At 37.6% G+C, this 26,576-nt stretch overlaps 2 protein-coding genes across 4 annotated transcripts in view; one reads left to right on the top strand and one right to left on the bottom strand.

Moving 5' to 3' along the window:
- Window positions 1–26,576, top strand: part of Mrps24 (mitochondrial ribosomal protein S24) — a 114,368-nt gene that overhangs the window by 32,118 nt on the left and 55,674 nt on the right. The gene's annotated exons all lie outside the window — the stretch shown is intronic.
- Window positions 1–26,576, bottom strand: part of Tsp26a (Tetraspanin 26A) — a 99,836-nt gene that overhangs the window by 22,213 nt on the left and 51,047 nt on the right. For all 3 annotated transcript variants that reach the window (XM_070314922.1, XM_070314930.1, XM_070314927.1), the window contains exon 2: window positions 894–1,014. In XM_070314922.1, the coding sequence (XP_070171023.1) occupies window positions 894–1,014 (121 nt within the window). The remainder of the gene's footprint in view (window positions 1–893; window positions 1,015–26,576) is intronic.

The following is a 26,576-nucleotide window of genomic DNA, read 5'->3' as shown; positions in this document are numbered from 1 at the left end:
AATTGCGATCGCTGTCTCCGCCCTGGGAATGCACCAAATGTCCGGGGGGCGAAACTGCGATTCTCGCTATGATCAGACGGCGCGTTATTGAAGTCGTTTCTCTCCTTTATTACGATTCGTTCTCGTCCTCGCCGCGAAAATCTACGATAATATTTCTCTAATCTTCTTTTATTTCTCTAAATATTGATATATGATTATTAGACATTACAAGCATATCCTTCCGAAATGTTTAAATTCTAGAAACACTAGGATATAATTAAATTCTAAAAACACTGGATTTATACATTTAAAGATAAAAAAAAAAAAAAAATTCTTTATACAGTTCAATTATTAAAGTTATTTCCCTTTTTTTTATTACAACTCGTTTTCGAAAGCTCTCGTGACGAAAACATTTTTCTACTTTTCCTCTATTTTTCTAAATAAAAAAATAGATATTCTAAATATTTTTCTGAAATGTTTAAATCTAAAAAACTGTCAGACTTTATTGGCTTGAAGATTCAAAGAAATAAATTCGCGCGTTCGCGCGCGTTTTGGCAGTCCAATTTAACACTTTCATATTACTCTAGCATTATTTTCATAAAAAGTTACAGCGTATTTTCTCTCCAAAGTGACATTACATCCGATAATACTGTTAAATAGAGAATAAGTGGAAATTATTCCGCGTACGAGAGGAATTAAAATCTTTGGCAGTCTCAGTCTCTAACAAAGTTACGCGTTGTATATAATAGAATTAAGATTTACCGCTCTTCATAAAGTTTAGCTCGTCGACGCTCGAAGTCACAATAACTCTTCATACGAATCGTAGAGTGAGCGAAAGAGAGAGAGAGAGAGAGAGAGAGAGAGAGAGAGATGGAGAAAAAGATAAAATTGGGAAGAGAGAGAAAAGTACTCACCGACTAGAATAAGGATAAATGCTGGATCGAGTGCGACGTTCGTGAGGCGGGACAGGTTGTTGAAGGTGTCCTTTTCGGTCCATGCCCAGACGCCCACTGCCATGATGCCCAGACCGAGCCACTGCGACATAGAAAGGAAGACGGAAAGGGGATGAGAATCAGAAATTGACTTAAGCGAAGATGAATATCGACGGCAAGTTCCGACCAGCCGAAAACTTCCCCCGAACTGTTTTTGCTCCGTCTGCCGTATTTGCGTAAACAGAATTTTTCAATTATCACGATGTAAAGGAAAGAGAAAAATTCAATAGCAATCTAATAGATTAGTGCAAAGGGGGATTTATTCATGCGTCATATTTATGCGAGATCGAAAACAAAATCTATTGTACTTACGACATAATTTTACAAGAGAAAAAGAAATAATTTTTATTGATCCAAATAATTTTGCCATGCATATAATAAAACTTTAATTGTTTTTAATCTAAAAACAGATTAAAAACAATAAAAAATCATTTGTTAAGTATTTAATTATTCGATCAATGTTATTGCTTGCAAATGCAAAAAATTAGTACGCACATTTATTCACGGTTTGTGCATTTCTGGAGAGACAGCTACTCGGCGAAATTGCGAGTCTCGGGGTCTCGGAGTGTGGCGTGCGCGATTGCGCCATTTCGTGGATACGATTACCCGTGGATAATGAGAAAAGCGCCGGATAAGAGCGAGAAAAATAAAAGAAATCGAAGTAGGGGCAATAGGGGTTTAATGGTTTTCGACCGTTAACGCTCGCTCTTGCTGCGGTTCTTGTACGCGTAGTTATATCTCAAATAATTCGTAAACGATAAACGTTTGCGGAGTGCTCCTTTATAACCGGATCATTTCATCGACGATTCTTTTCGCTTGCGTTTTTTTTTTTTAAGCAACGATGAAGCCTTGAAATCGTGATTTTAATATAGAACGAGCGTAATGAAATGCCTCTCGAACGCGGCCAGATCGATCGCGGTCGCAACCGCGAATTCCCCACCTCCCGACCCAAATGTACCAATTAAATTTGAAAGTCTATTCTTTGTAAGTGGGTTTTTGTTATAGAAAAATAAATATTTCCGGTCGTTCATTTTTAATGATTTAAATTCTAACCGTTTTTAATAATTCCGATTTTTTAATTTCCAGCTCCTACTAACGATTTATCGAAATGGTGAGCAAAGAATTTTGTTTTTTGCATGTGTTTTTAATGTCAAAAAACGAAAAAACTTTTTCATCGATTTAATATATGAAATGACAGAAAGAGCTGTGCTCGCTTGTGCGTGCAAAGTTAAAGCGCGTAACATTTAATTCCGTTAATCAAGAGAGCGGCGGAATGCAAGCTTTAATGTTACTCTGACCGACGTAGCAACCGCATTTGCGGAGAGATTGATATTCAACGTCGTGCATTTACCGACGTTAAATCCACGCAATTATCGATGACACACGTAGAGCGCATTCGCGTGATAAGACCGACTTAACTTGAAGTAGCTGCAACACCTGAGGCTGTGCCCGATAACGCGTATGCATCTCTCTCGCGGGGTAATCGGCTTTAATCTCTCAGGGACTCAGTTTATGACAGCGCGAGTAACTATTCTCCGTTTGCTCTGCGTTCAATAATTTCCACTCGCGTGCCATACGAGGCGGAATAAATGGGTCATGGCCTCGTGTGGAGCATCATATAAAATTAGAGTCTGTGTGTGTGTGTGTGTGTGTGTGCGTGTATGTGTCTCTAACGATATATTATAATTACATACATTGTCAGCTATAAATCAGATTGTTCTATTCTGTGAAATTGTATAACAGAGATCGATACATCTCTCTCGTGTGATTTAATTTGCGCATAGCAACCATCCAATTTTACAAATTTGTTACACGGTTTAATGGGCGTATACTAGTCGATGGTGAACTGGCCGATGTTCGTAAAAATTAGATCGTAAGTTTTAAAAGTTAAATGATTCGTGCACACGCGCGCTAATATCTCACGAACGAACTGGCGACTGGCCCTCTTTTTTTCATTGTGACCGATTTGACGGAAGTTGAAAAAGGTTTGAAAAGAATTGCGGGACGTGTTCGAATTGTTTATAACCCATTCGCGATAAATCATCTCGACGTACGAATATATCTCTGAAATACACACGATGTTTGTTTACGCTTTTTTTACGGGCAACTAGAATGCCAATTTGTTAGTGTGGCGAAATTATCGATGAACGACCATTGATATTGAATGGTCACTTTAATTTATGTACATTTTTAACGGGAATTCTGCTTACGTCTTTTATCAAATTTTATAATTCTATGTGATATTATTTATATTCTTTGATGCATTTATTTTAAGCGTTAATAAAAACATTTTGTGAATTTTTTCGTCGGAGGCATTAATTAATAGCCAATTGATGTTTATCGACAAACGAAAAGAAAGAGAGGAAAACACGCGCGTGAAATGATCTTCCGTCGATTTCTTCACATGCATCGCTCTTGTTTTTTGAAAAATGTATGAATAAGTTTTTCCCATTTCAGAAGGTTCGTCGTATTTTATTTTCACGTCAACGATCAAACGTTAATAAAAAATCTTCACCCGAGATGGTGTTTCGCTCTCTCGCCTTCTGTACGCCGTCAATGCTATTGTGCGATGCAACTTTGATGCACAAGTTCGCGGCTTACAGAGAGAAAGAGAGAAAAAGCTGAGACTGTCTGGTTATAGATGTTCTTTTTATATATAGCGCAATAACAAATTTCATATACGAATATTTATTCCTATCTCTGGATACGTGTCATGACCATGGTTGGCGTCACGTGTCATTCTGGTGACTGCAAACAATTTCTCAGCGTCGCACAATAATTCACGATCGAACGGTTTCTGCCCGATCAAGACTTGTTATGTCGAGACACGAAGGTGACGCCGATGACATGAGTGACGCACGTCCTCCTTTTTCCCTTATTACACCGAGATAAAAATATTATTTGCGTGCGCGAGAAAAAGAAAATAAAATTCATGTTTTGATATATATTGTTTTATTATATCATCTTTACATTGCGTGAATTCTTAATTATCCGAAACAATTTTGAATCGTGGAAATTAATTTTACGATACATTTATTTTGCTCAGAATATTCATGCGCTCCGATGCAATTTCGTGAAACGAGGTGAAATGTTATAAATATATGAAGGAAAACTTGAATATATATTTATGCGCGTATTTTATTTATAATAAAAAAAATTACGTGTACATTTATGGAATTCGCATTCTTTTCCTCCATGACTAATCAAAATACGTGCCGTATATATTCAGACTCTTCTTGGGTCTAAGTATGATGCATTTAAAGTTTTATTCCGCCGTCTGTATACTTTTGCATCGCAAACAACATTCCTCGCGTCTTCGCGTAAATAGATCCTTCTTTCAACATCAAATATAGCTGTAATGTAATTTTAAATACGGTATAGATCTGTCAAATTGTATTGTGTTCTATAGCAATATTAATTATTTGTGCTGCTTGTTTTACTCGTGCTATTTTTTAACCTGTTTGCTATTCAACCTCTTACACAATCGCATTTGCAATAATTTATATTAATCTTTTGTTTCGCAGATGTGTGATTAGCAATTCATTTATCATTTATTATTCATCAAAACATCTTCGGATTTTAATGCTCATACAACGAGTAGAAATTAAAATTCAATTTCTTGCGGCTATTTCAAGTATTGTCGAAAAACTAGAAAATTTATTGATCTTAATAATGATAATGGTGCGCTAGCTGTGTTTAAAACTTCGTTAAAATATTTGGAAAAAAATTTATTAAGCAATTTTTTAAATGTTAACAAATATTTTCCTTGGTTAATTAATGATAACAAGCAATTCTGTTTATCGCGCTGTTTCAACGATGAAAATTATTGACAATACCTTGTTGAAAACAAGTTTTGAAAAAAATATCGCGATCGACAATGCAGTTGGGATAAAACTTTCTCTTTGAACGAACGCGTGTGTTGACATAATCGGGCAGCAAGTAAATAAAATGTTTATTGTGCTAAGTTAATATTTTTCCAACGGCTCTTCATTCGCGAAATGTTTTTGCTGGAGTGCGGTCAAAATCTATGCGATATATTTCGCTCAAAACGTAGCGCCCGTAAAAATATACGCCTCTGCGATATTAATTTTTAAACGACCGTAGCGACACACGCTTTTTGCTAGAAAATATACACACAAATCATATTAATCGACAAAGCATATCGCATACATTTCAAGCATTATTATTCTTTAATGGACTTTTAAAGTTTTCTTACTAATATAACTTGAATCTATATGTTTGCAAAATTTATAATATTTTCAGCTGATTATTAAAATGACATAAGTCACATTTATAATGTTGAGATAATTACCGAAACTTTTGTATTTTTATATATTAAAAAATTATTATATATTAAGGATTTTATCAAATACTCGTATATTTAAAATATTATTATATATATACTTATTACTATTATGTGTTTGTATTTTTTCGAATGGTAGAGTTTTATGATAAAATGTTATGAGCATCGTGTGAGTATTTTGTGAGTACTGTAAAAAAGTACCATGTAAAGCATGATTAATTTTTTAACTTTATGACTAAATGTAAATGCTGTTATATTTTTGACATAAGTTATTTTGATAATCACATTGATATATTTGAATTTCGATATAATTATATATCCCATTTTTGGATTTGATTTCGGAAGACGAAAAATGTCGAATGCAAATTCGTGAAGATCGCGATGAGCGGGCGAAAAATGCGCGGGTCGTTCGTCTAATGAAGGGAACGCTCGTAATTATCGGCAATCGGATTCACGGTAAGACATACTCTGGGCACGGGCACGAGAGATATCGTCGCGGACGTAACACGAATCCGACGACGTCGGCAATCGGGAATCTCATTTTCTTGCCGAGCCGAAAGTTAAACACAGCTGGTCTGCTGTTATCGTATAATCAAGTAGTATCATTCAGCGTGGATGGGAGGGACGAGACGGCGGGGTGAGATGTCGGGAAAGCGAAAAGCGGTAAAGAAGAGGGCAAAGTGGAATTTATCGGCCTGGCGTTTATCTCATCTTCCAAGTGCAATAGGATCCTCGTCTAGGCGGAAACTGCGGAAAGCCGCTCGACGTAATTTGAATTCATGCAAATAAAAGACCGGATGAAAGTCGAGACAAAGCAAAGCGACAAATGGGAGGAAGGGGTGGTTTGAGAACAAGATCGAAGAGTCGAGCGAGAAATTTCAGCAACGACGGTACATATAAAAGCTTAAAGTGAGTTATTAAGTCTATTCTATGTTTTCAGTGTGTCACGGAACATTCGTCGCTTCATATTTGGCCTCGCGCTCTCTGTTGCCGTTTAAAAAATTCATCGTTCAACCATTTAATTCGTCTTAAAATGTTTCGAGTTCAAGTTAGCTCAGTTACAATATCTCTGTATATATACTATGGCGCATTATAGCGCGAAACGCTAAAACTTTCATATGCGTCTTCGTCGTCGGTTTTCCTTCGCGACGACTGAAAAGAAAATCTCTCGCCAAAGTATATAGGAAGCGAAGCTCACTGCGCGGACTTTGCGTGCGAAATAGAAATAGCAGACTGCATCATTGAAAAGCTCTCGGAACGGGAACTCGGCCGAGCGTGCTATAAATATGGAATTTGCAATCTCCCGTTGAACAATCAAACTAGCACGACGACACCGGCGGTCTAGCCGGATAGTTCAAGCGCGCTCGGACGGTTAACCCCGGGTTTATTAATTGCATTAATTAAAAGCAACTACGGAGAATCGATAGTAATTCTGTTACGTCTTGGCGATAACGAGGGCTGAGCCACAGTCATTCGGTGTCACAGGTCACGGTGATTATTCTGTGAATGTAATCGGGCCATCGTTTTCAAAAGGGTTTTATATGATCAATAGCAAATGAATGGCACACTCATAGAGCTACTTTATAATTAAAACTTTGAGGCAAACTAAATATATTTACTTGGCTAACAAAAAAGAGTAGATCAAACATTATTAATTTTGACAATTTAATATTATCAATTTCTTATGGCTATTTGTTGAAATATATTGTAGTACTGCGTTTTATATTCTAGGCATCGATTCGTTTTATTTTAATTGTTTTATTAAAAATGCCAAGGCGGGGTAGAACAAACTGGAGAAAAACGAAACTTTATAACAGACCTAATTTAAGTTTACATTCTCGCGTAAAATAATTCCCTCTCTCTATCGTCAAAAATAATTCCCTCTCTCCGTAAATCATTTCTGTGAAATAATTGGAATGTTTCTCCTTTTATTTGTTTTTGTATAAAATGGCCGAAATATTTTGCTTGCGTTTTTATTTTTGAGATAAGGTTCAGTTCTTTTTGAAAAAATAAAAGAAGTCCGCTTAAGATGATGTTGAATATCTTTTTTGTTCCTTCGTAATCAATAGACATTGTGTTGATCAAAAACAAAACGAGGGAGTAGTAGGGTTTTCAACACAGGATATCAACACAGACAATATCAACACAAGAGTCAGTTGTCAATGAACAAACGTGGAGATAAGATGTTAAATTTCTAAACTTTTCGATGAAAGACCGAAGGGAAACTAAGCTTAAAATAAGAGGTATGTTGTCGGTGTAATAAGGATTCTATAAATTAGACATACAGATTCGACTTATATCTATTACATAAATTGTATAAGAACATATTAAACAAATATATGTTGGATTTAAAAAATTTAATCTTTTTTATCCCTTCGTTATCCCCAAAAAAAAAAACAACCAAATAACTGCATTTCGCAATGAAAAATTGGAAACGTTCAACGCGGTCAGCAGATGTAATTTAAAACGCTTCCCGATAGCGATTAAAATTGTTAATCACATTTATCGTTTATGAAGAGCGTATATTCTTATCGGGTATTAAATATTCCCTTCATTTCAGGCATTTAAACGGCATTTGTGTCACGTTTTCGCGGTACAATCGATACGAAATAATAAATCCACAGAATTTGGAGAGAATAAAAAAGAAATATTAAATTTTTCGATAACACGATAACTTTGACAAAATAACAGTTCAGCCATTTTAAACAATAAATTTAGAATTAACAATGTTTATTCATCAATATAAGCGATTTTATTATTAAAAGTTACCTACGTTTAATTTTATATTGAAAATATTTTTATATCAGTAGAAATTATGTATATATATACATTACGATGATAAACAAGATTGACGTGAGAGAAAAAAATCACTCGATCCGGGAAAAGTACGCGAATTATGGAGATGGTATAACATTTATAAGGATGCTTGTTTCATGATGTTTTGAGACTGTTGCAAATGCATCTTGCGTCGAAAAATAGCATGGCTAATGGGCTAAATGCAGAATATTGTCGGAAATAAATATTTTGCGATTGATTTAACAATGAGGCCACATCACGCGCGATGCCGCGTTGTTAAATAAATTTATAGCCCATCTGCTTTCGACCGAGGGCCAAACAAGCCCACAATACGTACCATATATATGCACGTGTCACGTATAGAGCGGGTCAATATTAACGGTGAAACGCGTATCGCTGGCGTTTGGCAGGGCGGATTTAATTTTTTTTTCTCCAATGGCCTTTTTTCTTCTAACGTCTCGCTGTTGTTGACGAACACGACGTAGAGCAACGATGAAAATATGGAAATTCGCGATTCATCGCGCGTGACGAATTGATTGTATGAGTCTTCGACGATATCCGGATCGATGGTCGTTTTGAGTAACATTGACGTAAAACGTAAATAATAATCGCATACAAAACGCATACACATTCTCTCTCTCTCTCTTTCTCTCTTATATACACAACACACACACCACCACATTAAATAAGACAAGCGGCAAATTAAACGCCGACCGCGTGCGCTTGTTTTACATACCGAAGCGAACAATCAAAGTTTATATAACAATCGCATAGTTACGGTAATCTCAACGCGACGTGCCATGTATAGAGCATAATTATTGTCGACGTTGAATAATATTTATATGCTTTATTCGTGCATTTGATTGAGAACTCACGAATTCATTTTCTCTACGTAAACAAATTGCTTATAGAAATGGATTTGGTTAATGAGTTTCCTGCGAAGTAGGGTTGCATTATTTGAATTTGAAAATGCGTTCCAATAATCGACAGACGAACCGGTAGCCGATTTTAATACTTGCAATTGAGCGTAACAAAATTTGTAAAACTCGCATAGCGAGATCCCTCGAGAAAATATATCGCGATTATTGTGCGATATATTGGAGAAATATCGAGAATCTAAAATATTAAAGATTATAGGAAAAAGGAAAAGAGAGTATCGCGCGAGTATATAGAATTCTACAAATTTTTTAAAAGAAATAAATGTCGTTTATTTAGCCGAAAATTTGCGGTCGGTTTGACGTCGCAGCTGATACGCGAGAAAAACAGGACTCGCATTAGACTGTACACACTGATTGACTTTGTACGTTGCGATCCGGCGCGACTTTGATTGATCCCGGATTAATTTATTCCAGTGCCCGCGCGAGGCGATGAAGCTTATCCGTCCGTGACATTTCAGTGCTGAATTATTCAAGCGTTTTCGCATCGGTCGGTCGGCTGCGTTTTATTTTCGTGCTCAATATTTTAATTAATGCCACCTGTTTCGTCGCGCGATGCCATCCCGATTCTTCTCTCCCTCTCTCTTTCTCAAGACTCTGAATGGCAATTAGCTATTCGCCGGTCGATAGTTTTACGATCGGACAAACTGCGATCAAATTTCCGCGAATTCGTGCGCAAAGCATTGGTCGGACTCGTTGATTTATGACGCGTACAGCTCGCAATTCGATAATAGCTATGTAATGCCACGCGACGCGTTACATAAGAAAACATGCGCAACGGGTAATGCACCTGTCAAACTTGACCGCGAGACGGATTGATTTATCGCGCTCGCCACTCCCCGCTTGATGCCCCGTCATTAACGAACGCGATGATGTATCATTGACGTTGGCCCTGACATTTAAACCGCCATCAGCCCCAATTACCCTTTTAAATTGCAATTTCGCCACAGCGTAAATTCGTGAACTATCTTTCGCCCATGTAACAAACTGATACATAAATTTTACTTAAACGCTATGTCGGGATCCAGAAAGATTTAGCCCATAATCCGAGCCAGTCGTCTAGCCGGAGATTTCGTCCTAAAAAAAGGAAAAAAAAAAACCGGAGAGATTCAGGTGATTTTCCGGGATCGTCAGGACGCCGCAACCGGTTTCCGGGGCGGCGCTGCGGGGCCGGTATCTGGTACGAGAAAAGACGAAGGGTGGCAAAAGACGGAGGTATCGAGGAGGTGGACCCGGACAACAAGTCGGAAACTTTCAAGCTCAATTAAACTCGAGCAAACTTGAAGACGCCTCGCGGCAATGAGAACGGACGAACAGTGTCGGAGTGTCCTTTCAGCTATCCGTACGGTTCGTTCGGTGCCAATTTCTCGATAAAAACGAAGCGAAGAGCCCGGGGAATGAAAAAAAAAAAAAAAAAAAGAAAAAAAAACGAGTGGATCGGATGGATGGGATGGGGATTCGACATGGCAGAGAGAGCGTGTCATTATGACACCGAGCATGCTCGTCGATTACCATTTTCCAACTAACGCTTTCCCTGAGAATTTCCTTGCAACGTTCGCGGATTAAATAGTTAACGCGCGCAAATATCTCTCTCTCTCTCTCTCTCTCTCGTTTCCTTTATCCTTACTTCGCTTGATATGCTGACAATGTCAATTGTATAATGGAACTTTGCTCGCGATGCAGCTACCGATATAATGCACGTATATATATTTTCAGTGAAAAAAAATTTGAATTAGAAATGCAAGACAAGTACGATATAAACCTACTTCTGTCACATTAAATAACACATGAATACGTACATATATTCGTAATATTCGTATTGACCAAAAAGTATTGTCGGTTTTTTTACTCCATTCTTTTCCCGTTTCCAACGCCTTAAATTGTTTTTGCAGAACGCACTCGCATGCACGTATGCTATGAATTCCGGAGCAGGACAAGTGGCTACTGTATAATTACTTACTTCTTCGTCGTTCATGTAAAATTCAACCTTTGTGCATCTGACGGCGGGGGAAGAGAGAGAAAGGGTGCGTTACTTTTTTATTTATTCATGCAAGCTCGCGCCGGAGATCTTTTCTGCTAATGCAATTGTCTTCATTATGTCTTCGCAGCACGTTTTCGAAAATTCGAAATAATATGTTTAATTCAAACTCACTTTAATAAGATTGACATTTTAACGTCAACCTTAACGTGTACCTTCGTGAATTTTTCACAAATTTTCGCGATTTTCCGTAACATTTGGCGCGTCCTCAAATTTGTTGAAAAATTTGACGCTTGCCTGAACGCGCAGCGTAATTGTAGTTACGATCATGCATTTTTCTCTTGGCACGGTATAAACAAAAATAAAATGTTTCAACTTACGAGACGGGTTACGCATGAATTTTAGCATATACATCGGCAACCAGCCAACATGGTACAAGCTGCCGTTGCATTAAAATAAAGAAAAAAAGGAACGTTCGCAGCGTGCGCGAGACTATAATTAAAATTACTCGCTGCAGTTAATTAATTTCCCGCTTTAATAGCTGCACCGTTATACATTAGCGCAGTTTTGTGTAACACGCGGCTTGAAGATTGTAAAGAATGATGAGATTTTTTTTAAATATCAAAGCACCTCCAGTGATCCTCCAAATTTTGTAATTATTAAAGATATTAGTAATGATTGAAGGTCGATTAAAATAAATTAAAATGAGAAGATAAAATAGAAATGCCAGAGAGGAAGAGAGTAAAAAAAGAAACGCAACAACTTTTAATCAATTCGAATAAAATTATTCTCGTACCTTCGGGACTGTGCAGACTTACGATCAACGATAAACGTGCGTAAGTAATGCTTCCGATGCGAGGATTTCTTTAAAATAATTTTGTTGTTCTTGCGAATGCAATGTAGACAGGGCAGGAGCATCCGCAAAAGCCGGCTCGACGATTCAAATCGATTCGTATTCGGCGATGCACTTTTCCCCCCTCTCTCTCTTTCTCTCTCTCTCTCTCTCTCTCTCTCTCGATATTCTACCGTCGTTCTTTCTTCGACAGTGCAATATCGCTCCATCTTCTTCCTCGTACGAGACAGACACCGTCTCCCCGTCTATCATTCACTCCTTCCTCCTCTTCCCATTCTCTAGTCTATCTCTCTTCCTGTATCGCGGCGGAAAGGCAACCGCGGAAACAAAGCTATAAGGCTTTGATGTTCCGCGCAACCACGGTTAAGCATTTCAATCTATCCGATGCAATCGCTTCCGACGGGGAACTGCGTGCAAGTCTGCCATGCCTTCCAGCGATGCGGAGGATGAAATTCCGACTGAATTTTCTCGAAATGTCGAATATGCCAATGGAGAGTCTATATACCAATGGGCGCGAGACGCGGGCGTGTATATACGCGCAAAAGAGATGGAAGTGATTAATCCATGTACCGTGTCTCCGCGATATTCTCCGAATACGATCGGGCTTATCGGAAAGCTTTGCATCGTTTTGTTTCATCCTTTTGTTAGCCCGAGGATGCGTTCACGCTACACGATTTCGAAACGCTGTCGTAAAATCGATTCGCACAATTGCCAGACTGTTAATCGTTAAACACTATGATGCAAATTAGTAGCATTTATCAATACTATAGAGAGAGAGAGAGAGAGAGAGAGAGAGAGAGAGAGAGAGAAAGAGAGAAAGATAGAATTTACCAATTAATCAAGATTTAGCGCGCTATAGGTCTTTAGTTTATTAAATCGAATTTTATAGACAATCGCGAGAGCAGTATGTAATTAAATTTATATTTATTAAAATATATTCATCTATGTTTCGAAACGTTAGAATGTGAATTGTGCGTTCGGATAATTTCGCCGAATAGTTATTTGTCGATTAAGCGATCGCGAAAGTCGCGCTGCAGATATTTAAAGCTCAAAAAACCGCAGTGTAATAACAAGCGTTTGCCGCAACGAGGCTAATTACCGTTGCGGCCGTTAATGAAACGTCGTGCGTATCATCAATGACGTATTCTTTATTGTTGTTATGTTAGCCGATGTGTTCGGGCCGATTGTTGGACCGAAAATTTATGTCGCTGGTGTACGTTGTGCGCCGCTACATAAATTTCCATATAAATTTCGATGCATTTCCCGTCACGAATGCTAATCAACTAGTTGTCGCGCGACCTCCGAATATTTTGGAATCTCGGAAGCCGCGCTCGTGTATCCTTTATACCGCGTAAAATCGTGCGAAATAACCGTGTATGTGAACGAATATGTTAACGAGGCACAACGCAACGTATAACAATTGATATGTAAATGATTTTCGATAGCCGTATACGCGATAATAATTGCCTGTGCGCAATTAGATGCTGTGACAGATCTCCAAAAATCCTATATTTAATTTTTTGATTGATAGGATTTTTAATCTAATTTTTATATTTATACGAAACTTCTCATGTAATAAACTAATAATTTTTTACAGCGAAAAAAACATATAATGATATAATGCTATTGACTATATGATTTATATAATTTAGCACGCACACACACATATCTACACATATCTACATGATATAATATTGAATATTATTCTATTGTACATTGATATAATTATTAATGTATAATATATCATATTAATATAAAAACAATTGTCACACATGTACGGATATAAATATGATATCGAAATGTAAATATCGAGATTTTTATAAGAGTTTGCAGCAATTTTGTAGGAAAACGTATATAATATCAGAATTAATATCGTTAGAGCTAATAATGTGTAAATACGTTTCACTATTTTTGCTATGGACTTTTTTATTTTCATAATAAAAATTTTTATGCCGTCTTTTCGACTTCCACGAACGTGCGTTACACACACACATCAAATATTGTAATCGATATTCTAATAATGCCCGTGTGACCAGGAAACGTGCAATATGCTCGTATGACTGTCAAATTCTTGTCATGTCGTCGGTTCAGAGATGCGACGGGTTCGCGAATGAGATCGAGGAACGTGGCTCATATCATCGTGCGAGAGGGTCGCTATCAGATCATCATAAACCGACAGAGTCTTCGGAATATCACCTTCGTAAGATGAAAATCGATCGAAGGCGTGGTAGAAGTGTGGAAAAAAGAATTACGAGAGTTATTCGATATGTGTATAAAGTCGGATAAACCTCTCTCTCTCTCTCTCTCTCTCTCTCTCTCTCTCTCTCTCTCTCTCTCTCTTAAAGTTTCGAAACTGCAAATATATCAACGGAAATGCAATAGCATAGTCGGTTTAAAATTTCTCGGTGAATTCAATTTTACACAAGTTGAAAAGCATACGAGCCGACGACGAGTGAGCGAAATCGCCACTTCGGATAACCGTTTCAATGAACTTTTATTTTTTTTCTGTCTGTCGCGCGTTGTTCTCTCTCTCTCTCTCTCTCTCTCTCTCTCTCTATCTATCTATCTATCTATCTATCTATCTATCTATTACTATTTCCTTCTTTCTCATAAATTGAAAGAACGAACCGAGAGAGCATCCGGCGGATTACACGTGTACGCGACGATGAACTACACATTGAACGGCAACGATAAAAATAGCGGCGAAAATATATTCGTCGCGGGTAATTCAAGCAGCGAACAAACTGTGAAATTAAACTTTCCGATTAGTTGAATATTATTAGCGTATGCGAAAAATGTTGAAAATATATTATCGTATTCGAACACAATATTACATGAAACGTCAAATTTTTCTGACAATTAAGAGAGAAATATATTCCGATAAATTTTTCGTGCTCACGTTTATTTATTTATTTATTTTTTTCTTTTTTCGTAAATATTGTCATTTTGAAAATATCTCGCGCAAAAATCACGTATATCTTGATATATAATGATTTGATTTTGTGATTCCGTATCGAGTGCGTCTTATTGTTTTTTAGTACAATACGTATATATGCGTGTACATACCATCTTTATTTATTTGACGATCTGATGCGAATAATCATGCCGACCGCAACGAATTCTCGCCGATGTGCGTGCATGCGCGGGCGTTGTAAATCAATTTCAGAAAATCCGATGTAACACACGGATGTACCGATATTACTTTAAAGGATTACGGATGCGGCGCGCGCGTACCGAAATAAAATAGCCGACTGATAAATGCGACCCATGGTGGCTACGTGAAAGTCCGTCGTTACTCCCGCTAAGCCGATTTTTATTTTATCGCTGCTCTCCGTGAAGCGAATGTTATCTAGCCGTAAGAAAATTGGAGATATTCGCTTCCCTCGCGTATAAATTTCGCGTCTATATCTGCGCCCGAATGCCAAATAAAATCCATCCATCGCGAATTCGATGGAACGTTCGGAAACAGGAAAAGTCACTTACGAGAAAATCTATTTAAGTTGTCAGCCGTATATATCATCAGAAAGCATAATACACATACAATCGCATTTTATTGCGTGGATGTGTTTCGTAAAAATTTGGTAATTTTTTTTTTTTTTTTTTTTTTATATATAGGACGGTTGTTTTAAGTAAAAAAGCATCATATGAATATCACTTTTATTCTACTTACACATAACACGTAGAGATATTAAAAATCAAAATACTTTAAATACATCAAGTACCATCATGTATATTACAGTTGCAATTTTCTTTTTTAAACTACTCGTCGATGTAATTCCTGCGAATTCTTGAACGGATGCGCCCCGTCAGAGTCGTGCCTTATAACAACGTGTAAACACACATGGCCCATTTAGCCCCTGAATACTACATGCATGTGAATGCAAACGACATTGATTCCTTCGCACATGCCCGTTACCGAACTTCGAGATAGCATTCCGAGTGTGTAAACGCGACCTGAAAACCCGTTGAATATTGCAAACTTCTGATAAACAAATACCGCGATCGCCGTGAGATGTAGTTGCAATTAATTTCTAGCATAGGGTAGGAGAAGATTGATCACAACACGCACACATACATACAATATAGTTCGGTTAGAAATTTAAGGTAGCGCGATATGAAAAATATTGAAAATATTGTATCTTATATATGCAAAATTCGAAATCAAAATGAATCATTTATTTCTATGAAAAAAATCATATCTTATATTATATGTACAATTTTTAGTAATACAAAATTCTTTCTCGCATACACATACATAGAGAAACGAATTGTTCTCGCGTAAAATGCAGTTGTCTTAAAATATTTTAAAATAAATGCGGTATTGACGAGAGAGAGAGAGAGAGAGAGCTACAAACGTAAATAGAGACAAATGCTTTAAAAAATAATTCTAAAATTATTCTTTATAGTTGAATAAACACACATACGATAATTGCATTTTTCTATAATACAGAATAGAAAATAAATATAGAATAGAAAAAATTCTTCGCCTTTTTAAAAAATTAACTTTCCCCAGCTATAAGAATCACGTAGCTTTACCGATGCTGATTCTCTGAGAGTCGTATCTTGAATTAAAAATCCGGAGATTTTTCACTACAGAAGAAATCTTTAGACGATTTAAAGTGCTTTTCCTGTTCGCGCGCGCACCATCTTTCTTCGCGATTCGACGGAGAGAAGAGACGAAGGGAGGAGGAATTATTTTTGGAGGAAATAGAATTCGCAGAAGAAAGTTGGAAAGACTTGGAATACGTACCGCGGTCGGTCAATAATCTTCAAGTACCGAAGAAGAAGAGTGCGGGTGAAGAAGTCATCGACGGGCAAACATCATGACCGGATTGCATTTATAAGTTTTAAGTGAGGGTCCAAACGGAAAGCTAACTTCCATTGCCGCGAACGTGGAACGAACGTGCCACGGGAAGTTTTCAGAAGCGGTGGAGTCGCAAAGTGCTTTGAATAAAAAATTGAGATGCGGCCGGCGGCTACATATTTTATCGAGCACGCGATTTATATATGAGATAATTATACGGGAGAGAGAAAACGCGGTCTGTCTAACGATCGATACAAAATATCCTTTAGAATCTTAATCTTTTAAACTCATTCTAATAGGTATAATTGACAATACGTTATTTGATATGTCGTGATAAATTTATTAGCACATTTAACATTTTGGTAAATGCTATCAACGCTCTCAATTTATATAGGATGTTCGGTAATAAATATAATCGAAAAAGATGATCGATTGCAAAAAAGAACGATCGATTTCTAAGTTTATAGATATGATTCAAAAGCAAGGAGCACGTGCCTACTTATCAGCATGATAAATAATTTAAAATGAAGTCTACAACCTATGATAAGAAATATCGAGTTACAAGAGCGACTCCTACTCTGAAATTTCTATCACCTTGTCGACAGAGGGTTATCGATCCTTTTTTCTGCTGTCTCAGCGAGGGTGCGAGATATGCAACAGGCTGAAGGAAGTTATTCGCGCAGATGTCGTATACTTCTTACACTAAGAGTTTCATCCTCTTTATGTAATTCCGTTGTGATTAAGCGTGCGCCTTCGAAAATATAACAAATCTCATTAGAATAAAGTTTTCGCGTGTTACTTGTTCTTTATTATTCGGATACCGAATATAAACTCGGCGCGAAATCGCTTTGAACTGTCTGAATTCGACAAAATCGACAAAAATCGTTAATATTACATCCCGTTAATTTCAATTTACATTTTCTATGAGTGATTTTTTCACTCATGTTTGCTGTCACGATTAATTCTTATTCGAGCAACCAACACATTTAAATTTTAACATGATTTTTGTGAATATTTATAAACTTTTTCTTACATATATTTTTTTTTAATTTATAATTTACAAAAGAGCGTTTGTTTATTACAACGTAAAACTCGTGCGTTCGTTATTGAATGTCAGTTTTGCAAATATTGCTGAATAAATATGCTGTCGCAAACAGCGCGACCTAATTGTGAAAGCGCGACGATGTATTTCATCGAGAATACCGTAGGAAAAGCTCGCAGAAGGTAGGATGGGAGATGTATACGCTTATTTTCGCTGCTTTTTGAGATTCCGCGCGCTTGGAAAAATCTGGCCTAGTTTCTTGTGGCACTTTTCATTATGCCATCCGGCGTGCGATGTTTCCAAGCGAGAAAAGCGCGAAGCCTGGAAGCGGCGCTTTTTTTTTTTTTTTTTTTTTTTTTAGACCAAATCGAAGCGTCGCTATAGTTTCCTAATGAGATCGAAGCAACGAAACTTATTCAATGACGAGCACTGTCGTTGCTATTTTTTTATGCAATTGACACTCGTCAATTATCCAATTCAATTAGCAGCGTTACGCGATTACGCAACGATCGGATGGATTTGCAAATGGTTAATTCCACATCACGAAAATAGATATCATTATCATATGATATGAGAGTTTAGACCTTTAACAAATTATACGTATAATAAATAATTACATTATTCTCAGATAAATAGATTTTTACGATTGTTGAATCGTACCTCTTTTTTTTATATCGCTCTCTATTGAATGTATTTTCCGATTTAAGCGCAAGGCATTGCTCTTCTGGCACTTGATTAAAGTCATAATCCCGTAAATGCGGCGACAGAAACTTTAGTATGCCGACAGAGAAGAGAGGGGGGGGGGGGATGACTTAAGGATTTACGAAAGTGCCGATAGAAGGGGCGATAAAAGGAATGCACTCGGAACATTTGCTCATTTTATTTTCCTCATCGATGAGAAGGACTCGTATCGATGCGCGGATTTTGACCACGTGCGTTATCATAAAACGTAACTGACGGAGGATGGGCCGGGGGGACAGAAATCCCTATCGGATAGGGTTTAAGGAGGGTGAACGACGCACCGTAGTGGAGATCGAATTTCTGAATTTTCCATTGTGACTGAAGGAAAACACATCCGTTTGTTATCGATCCGAAGAGAAATGTTCCGACACGCAAATGAAAATTTAATTATTGTTTGATAAAAACGTAAATCGCACATCTATCTATCTCGCGCGAACTGTAATTAAAGTTACAGCTACATTAACGGCTTATGAGCTAATCGAGCTTGCGTGAATCTGATTTATTGATGTTAATGATATTAATTAGCTTTGCCGATAGTGTTGCAGGATATTGTACGATATCTAATTCGAGAAAGAGAAATATTGGTTTAAAATTTACATCGCAAATAATCGAATTCGTTTTTTCGCTTCAACACACACTTATATCATTTAAAAAAAAAAATTTATATTAAAGCCTCAGTTTTTTGTGTGCATACAAGACACCGTTAAATTTTTGGACCTTTTAACCTACCTTCCTTGTTCGTCGATTGAGATTTCAGTGTTCAAAGAGAACCACATTCTCTAGGAAAAACAATGGAATTAGGTACGAAACTCGCGATATATATATCAGCGAAAGGAATTAAAAGCAGAAGGAGAGATTGAGCCGAAAGAGAGCGGAAAACACGTACGAGCAATGTGGGAAGCTGCCATTGAGCATCGCGAGAAATGCAATCAATTCTTTAAAGAATACGATTGTTTGCTACGGATTTCTCCTTTCCTATCCGGTTATGTTACATTGGAAATAGTTGTTGGCAGTGTACAGAGAAGATTGGATGGGTTTCTTGCCTGCGCTTGTGCATATCCATGATAATGTAATTACTTTAACCTAGATATGACGTTGTAATTTGTACTCGAACGATCAATTTAATATTTTTTATCTTTTTGTAGTTATTATTTTGCATCGGTAATATGCCTTATCTCTTATACACTTTTCTTATATAAGCTTTTAAGCTTAAAGTTTAATCTTAAAGACGATGCTCTTCAACGAGCAAAAGTCACTAGCAGGAGACAGGGAGGAAGGGAAATGAAAAAAAAAGTACCGTTTAGGTCATCGAGACGAATAGTCTCGAGTGGCGAACGCATTAGACCATTAGAGGGTAGAACAAAATTTCAAGGCAGGCAAACTTTCGCAAAGAAAGAGAGGGATAGAGATGGGAAAGAGAAGGGACTCGAAAACATTGAGCTTTTCGACGAGAGTTCCGCGGGGAATTCGAGCACGATCGGCTCGGACCTATTTCGCGATTTTCTTCAGACATGCCATCAGCGGAATGACAAATGAAGGCTGCGCCTTTTACCCGCCTTCGATTATCCTCTCGTTCTTCCTTGGTTCACTTCTCCGCTTTCTATTCTCTTTCTTTCTCCGCCTCTCGTCGATACCGGTGTTTCGTGGTAGCTCGAGTCGAACGATGCGTTTGTTGCCGAGAAAATCGATTACCGGCTCTCGGAGATGGTGTACGGCACTAAGATCTATGGTACTCCCGATTCGTCGAACGCGTCATGCAAGGGTGCTCATGAATTTTTAGAATAGATTCGCATTCGAATTATGCACAAGTTTCGCCCGCTTCGAGAACGTTGTTATTTCTCGACGCTATCGCGTTTGTAATCGGATGATGAATCATTATTGTCGTTGTACACTCATCCATTTCTTATTCGTGTATTTGCTTTACTTTTTCATTTTGCGTGACATTTATACCGATGCTTCTCCGTGATATTACAGAGATCGAAGTCTTCCCATCTCCAGACATTCGGGATTTAGCGACCCGCGTGCGTATTTAGAGATTAAACACGGGACTCGTCGACGGAAGAAGCGGTAGTTCGCTTATGAATGTAACTATGTAGACGAGTGTATAAAAGGCACACGAAAATGTTGTATATTGCCTGTCACCGAACCGATGTTGCGCGATCAATCACGGAAACGTCGTGTTTTAATAAAGATTTATATACGTTCAATTCGATTTAAGAAATCAGTCTATTTATTGGGCTGCCCGTGCGAAGAATATCCAACGATTAAGGAAAATCTAATTATCGAATGTCAATTAACGGAAACGAAAATTGGAAATCGATGAAGTCAATTTACGACGAAAGTTTACTTTTGCTTCGATATTTTGCGAGTTTAAATAAAGGACGCGAAGCCACGAATATTCATCTCCAGTATCGCGTGTAGATTCCTGTCCGAATATTATACGAGACGAGGAGTACGTTCCGCAAGAGTATCGACGTATCAGCCATAACGCAAAGTAATCCCAGCTTTCCAGCAACGTCATACATCGCAAATACACACAGACGTATTCTATATAAATATCGTATTTCACAAGATCTGATGGTAGATTAATCGTCGTGGCTTGCTCGCTAAATCGAGACGTACGAAACGAAATGGACACTGACTTTTAACGTTGTGGTCGCGCGACCATCTGACAATCTTCTATATGCGATTTACCGTCTTTATTTAGTCGGGAATATCTTTCTTACGCGATGTCAAGCATCGACGTGGTATATTTTCAGCATCAACGAAACCCGAAAGAGTGAGGAGTTCAAATACATAACTGAGTATTTCGCTTATGAGGTCGAAATGTCACCGAGAGGATTTCGGGAATCCGTATTTCTCGAAAATCTCGACTCCGAACTGCTGCTGTTCGCATGCTGCGACACAATAGCGGTCGCTTCGACAAGAACAATTTCGGCTGTCTTGAAATATCGCTGCAACGAGCGGAGACAATCGCGATACTCAATGACGCGGAAACAATACAGTTCATCCCTCCCGGATTCGTTGCCTTGTATCGTGCACAAATTCTTGTGCCAGTGAAATTTGCTTCGTTATTCGTCGTCGCGTTTAATTCGTATCGGAATATTTCCATAGCGAAACTGACAATGAGTCTTGTAATACGATTTTACAATGTCTACATAATAGAATTGAAGGCAAACACCCTTGGCAGAGGACATCTTCCTACACAATTCAGATTTGTATTTAACGTGCTGAAGAAAATAAAAAAAAGAAAAAAACAAGTTACTGACCAAAATCATGTTTGATAAAAATTAAATAGTTCAAGTAAATTTTAAAATTTGAACACGTGCTATTGTCAATATTAGAATTTTTCAAAATTCCCTCCTTCCAAATTCAAATGTACCTGAGTTGTCGTTGTCAGCATTTTATTTTATTAGCATTATTCTTGCTTGCAAATAACTCCGTAAGTATTCCTTCTAATAATACTCGTCGAACCACAATTAACGCGGCGCGAATAGGTGGTTGGCGGTTTCCCGACGGGACGGTTTCTCCTCGATGAAGAGACAAGCGCCAGGTTCCTTGCGGCTTAATACTTTACCTCGGTGCATTTACACGTGCACCTTAACCGCGTCTCTGCGGAGAAAAGTGAAGCGGGCGGTGCAGCAGGGACGAGGAATTTACGAGCTGTAGGACTTGCATGGATGAAAATTTCTCGTGACGTACGTCGCATTCGACCTTCGGTGCGAAGCGGTCGACTTACGCGAAAAATGCCGGTGCGAGGGAGAAGCCAAGTAGCGACCCCCGTAAGACATGTCTTCATAAAAATCTGCTCCGAGAAAGCGACTCATCTTTTCGTCGTGGTAAAACGGTAAGAAAAGGAGAAGAAAGAGAGAAAGAGAGAGAGAGATCGCCTCGGAATTAAGTTTCGACGTGGCGGCAATGCCTTATCGATCTGCGAAAGAAAATGCTACGGCCGGTTTATTAGAAATTTTCCTCGCTGCAGATCTTTTCCGTTTGGGAAAAAATGTCTCGGGATAGAGAGTTGGACAAAACATCCCGACACATCAAAAGAACGTTGTTTAATCATTGTTATCTTTAACGAGAAACGTTATCTGCGTCCTTAGAAAACATGAGAAATCGGGAAATTCGATTTTCAAAATCGGCCGTTCATTAGTTCGTATAACGAAATTCGCGTTTCGTTCGGTGAAACCGTCGCGGCTATTAACATCGCTTTCTCGGTCGGCGATAAGAATGAAGTTCGGTTACTCGTGTAGCTCGTGCTTCTTCATTAAAACGTCAAAAAAAAAAAAAAAAAAAATGCATCTCGGTATTATCTCGAAGAAGATAAATTCTTGCATGTTGGGAGTGTAAAATTACGGGCGTGCGGGTTATCCACGCTATCGCGAAATCGATTTACGACTGGCCAAAAACTCGGCCTTATTTTATCGGCATAATACATCATTTTTCAACATTAATTTTGTCTTTTGACAATAGCTGCGCTTTCCGGTCAAAGCGAAAAATTAAAGATCGTTTACTCACGCGATTTATCGCTTTTTTTTTGCCTAGAATTTTTACGTTGAAATAACGAGTCATACCGGCAACTAAGTTTCCCGTTTATTATACCGTTGATTTTCTCTCTCTCTCTCTCTCTCTCTTTCTCTCTCTCTCTCTCTCTCTCTCTTTCTGTTCTCGTAAGTGGCCGAAAACGTCTTCGTGATTAAAGCGAGAGAGAAAGGGAGGTATAATATCTCCGCTCGCGTGAATATATGTTAATATACACGCGGGTATGTTATTAAACTTTTGCTGTAAATCTCGCTTCTGTAATTTTTAATCCTCTTGCGCGTATATATTTTAGGAGAAAAGTTGAAAAAAAGTTTTTAATTTTTCATCTGCGTTCTCTCTCTCAAACATTAATCTCTTAATTAATTTGTCACGCTACTCGCGTACGTATCAAATTCATAAATGGAACAATCCATTAATGTAGATATAAATGACTAAAGCTAAAATTATTTCCAAAGATCGAGAGATATCGAGAGATTATAATCGATTAAATTACCGAAATTAGATTAATTTTATTTTCTAAAATAAATAATAATATTCAATTTTTCTTCCCAAAAGTTCCCAAAATAAATTTTCTTTCAAGAATTCAGATTCGATCCAAAACGAAATTGCGCAGAAGCTTTTTCTGGTACTTAAATTGACATTGTATTCGTAGCTCGTTAATTTCCCTGGGGTCATTCCGGAGATGTCGAAAGATTCGTAACGCGGATTCACAGGATGCGACCTTCGAAACAAAACTCGGGGAGAGAATCGTGGTATATATTCTCTCTACTCTCTCTCTCTCTCTCTCTCTCTCTCATGCCAAGAAAAACATTCGTCATCGTTGCTTCCGACGGTCGAGAGAGTAGTTTTGATCCCGTTGCTTTCCTCTTTCTTGCCGCCTCGCAAGGTTTCAGCTGACAGGCTTGTAATAAAGGGTTAAGGCGCGAGCATTAATCAAGACGTAACAGACATTCGTAGGAAATATCTTACGTGCCCTGATATACGCGACCCTGGCGAGGAACACCTCGCGAAACTTGCGAGAGATCATTTTTTGAAGTGATGGACGCGCCGAGATTTCAACGGATTGTACAGAAAGTATCGAATATTTGTTGACGGTGTGTGTGAGCGATAATACGAAATAATTATGCGATTGAGGGGAAAATTGAGGAAAAGAATAGTCTAGCATTAGAAATTAAGTTCTTAAATAATTAAGAAAAAAAATAGTCCAGTATTAGAAATTAAATTCTTAAATAATTGAGTTTTTATTATCATCGGGACAAATACATTTTTTTAAAATATTCCTTTCTCTATAAAGTATTATATTAAATTTAGCTAAAATATATATCTGATATCTTACACGCACACAGAGAAACAATATTTATATAGAAATATATAGAAAACTGTATCTTAGATAATTAGAAAAAAATCGTTTAAATTTAGATCTACAGTTTCAAAGAAATAAGATTTATTGGAATTCTAATTTACATATATCTTTTTCCAATTTATGTATTAAACTTTCGAAGAGAAAGTGTTTCTATGCTTATCGAACTTTATGATATTGACAGTTTTACACGAAAATCGATTCACGCTATCCGTCATGTCAATATTAAACTCGTGAGTGACATATCTCATCACAATATTTCTATGATCAAGTTTACATTTGTCCGAAACTGAATCCATTGGATCTGTCTTGACTGTTTGGTACAACATGATGATAAATAGTTTATTAATATTTAACATAATATGAATCAATATTTTATTTTATTCATTATTTTATTCAGTAGCAATATTCACGTAATCATAATCAACAAAATCTCGTGTTTGAGCTTTCGAGAAATTGATAAATCAATTGATATGTAGAACTTTTCGAATAAGGGACCAATCATTTCTTGAACTCGAATGACAACTGTCCGGACATCCTGTATACGGGAAGACAATAAGAATGTCTTTTTCGTGGAAACGGACTAGTGCTGTGGAGATGGCACGCGTTTTAATGTTCGCGATATTTTAGAAACTGACATACGGCATTAAGAAGACGTTGAGCGGAATGACGCGAGCGGCTCTTCCGCGTTCCGCGCGTGCTGCAGCATCGCCGGCCATCAGCCGCGAAGCGCGCGAGAAAAGCGAGAATTTATTCGATTCCATTAAAGCTAATCTCTCGCCGTCGCGAGATAAGTTCTCTCGAATTAAGTCGTGAAATATGATTCGCTTTGTGCCGCAGCTTCCTTCCTTTCTTTCGCCCTCTCTCTTCCTCTCTTTCCGCTGTATACTCGCATATTTAATATTACTTGATTACGACCGCGCCAAAATGTAAATGAGAATAATAATTCGCCGTGCTGCAAGTTGGATCGTCCGACTTCGAATTCGATTTCTGATTTCAGCGATATTGAAAATCGAAATGCGATGACGAAATTGTCATTGTCCATATTAATTTTAAATTTGGAAATTTGTATAATAAATCCTGTCTTTATTCTCTCCATCTCTTCTGTCTTTAAATTTTTCGTAAATGTAATTAATAAATCCGTAGAAAAATTATGTTGTAAAAGAACATTGTACATTGGACACTAGAATTAGAATAATTCGACCAATTCGCGCAATTTCTCGTGTAAAACGAGTCGACCAATCTTGAAATTTTAAATTTTCTTTCTAAATTTCCGAAGCGCGTACCGGTGAACAGTTAGTTAATGCAAATAATCCATTTCAATTTTTCGCTACGTTAAACCGGTGCCGCTTACATGCCACGATTGTAATTTGAATGTAATACCTGGCGTCGGGGTTGCGGCGATAATTTCGCGAAACGCGCGAATTTCCCAACCAGGATATATATTTACGAAGCGGGTCTCTCCTCGAACAGGGTAATTCCCACTGAACTGCGAAAGTCTTTTTTTGACTCCTTTAACTTCATCCCGGCGATGCCTTGTATCTCTCCTCCGTCGATTTAGTCGTCTATTTTCGATCGAGGAACTGAAAGAAATAATTCAGTTGTCGCCGATGAAAGGCAATAATTCAATTGTCAATCTTTACTTGATCGGAAGAAACGTTAATTGAAGCTTCAAGAAATTATTATCTTCGAAATACAAGCGAAAATTGAAGTTTGCGCGCATGAATCATTTATTCTATAAAAGACGGAAGGAGAACAGACTTCGAAACGTCTATTAAAATAGATGCATGCTGTGTAGCACGTATACATTATATATCATTTCAATTTACTCCAAAATTTTCTTCACGTCATTTTCGGAATAAACGACGGATACTTTATCGCGTTCATCCTTTAAGTAACGCCAATTTTTTCATGTAAACTTTTTATATATTTGCTAGGAAACTTTTTTTCTCTTAGAGTATTATAAAAAGAAAGAAAGAAATTTTATATCATTTTTTATCGAACTGATATCATGTAGACGCTGGTACTGGCTTGATCAGAAATGCTCGTTTGAAATTTACGAGCCACGTGGCATATGCGTCATGACAGGGACGAGTCATACTTGATGTATCAATACTCGTACTGGCGCAGGCATGAAACTTTTGTCGACGTTTTATTAAATCTGCGAACTCTGCGAAACCGGTGCAGCGGATATATACATATCTCTCTTTGCACCAGTCTAGCCTCCACTACTGATGTTTTCAAAGAGAAC

The sequence above is a fragment of the Polyergus mexicanus genome, unplaced genomic scaffold (genome assembly GCF_030449975.1).
Source record: "Polyergus mexicanus isolate NDT 795.1 unplaced genomic scaffold, iyPolMexi1.0 SCAF_2, whole genome shotgun sequence".
Taxonomy (NCBI): Eukaryota; Metazoa; Arthropoda; class Insecta; order Hymenoptera; family Formicidae; genus Polyergus; species Polyergus mexicanus.
The sequence above is the reverse complement of the archived record's forward strand: the minus strand, read 5'-3'. Positions and strand labels throughout refer to the sequence as shown.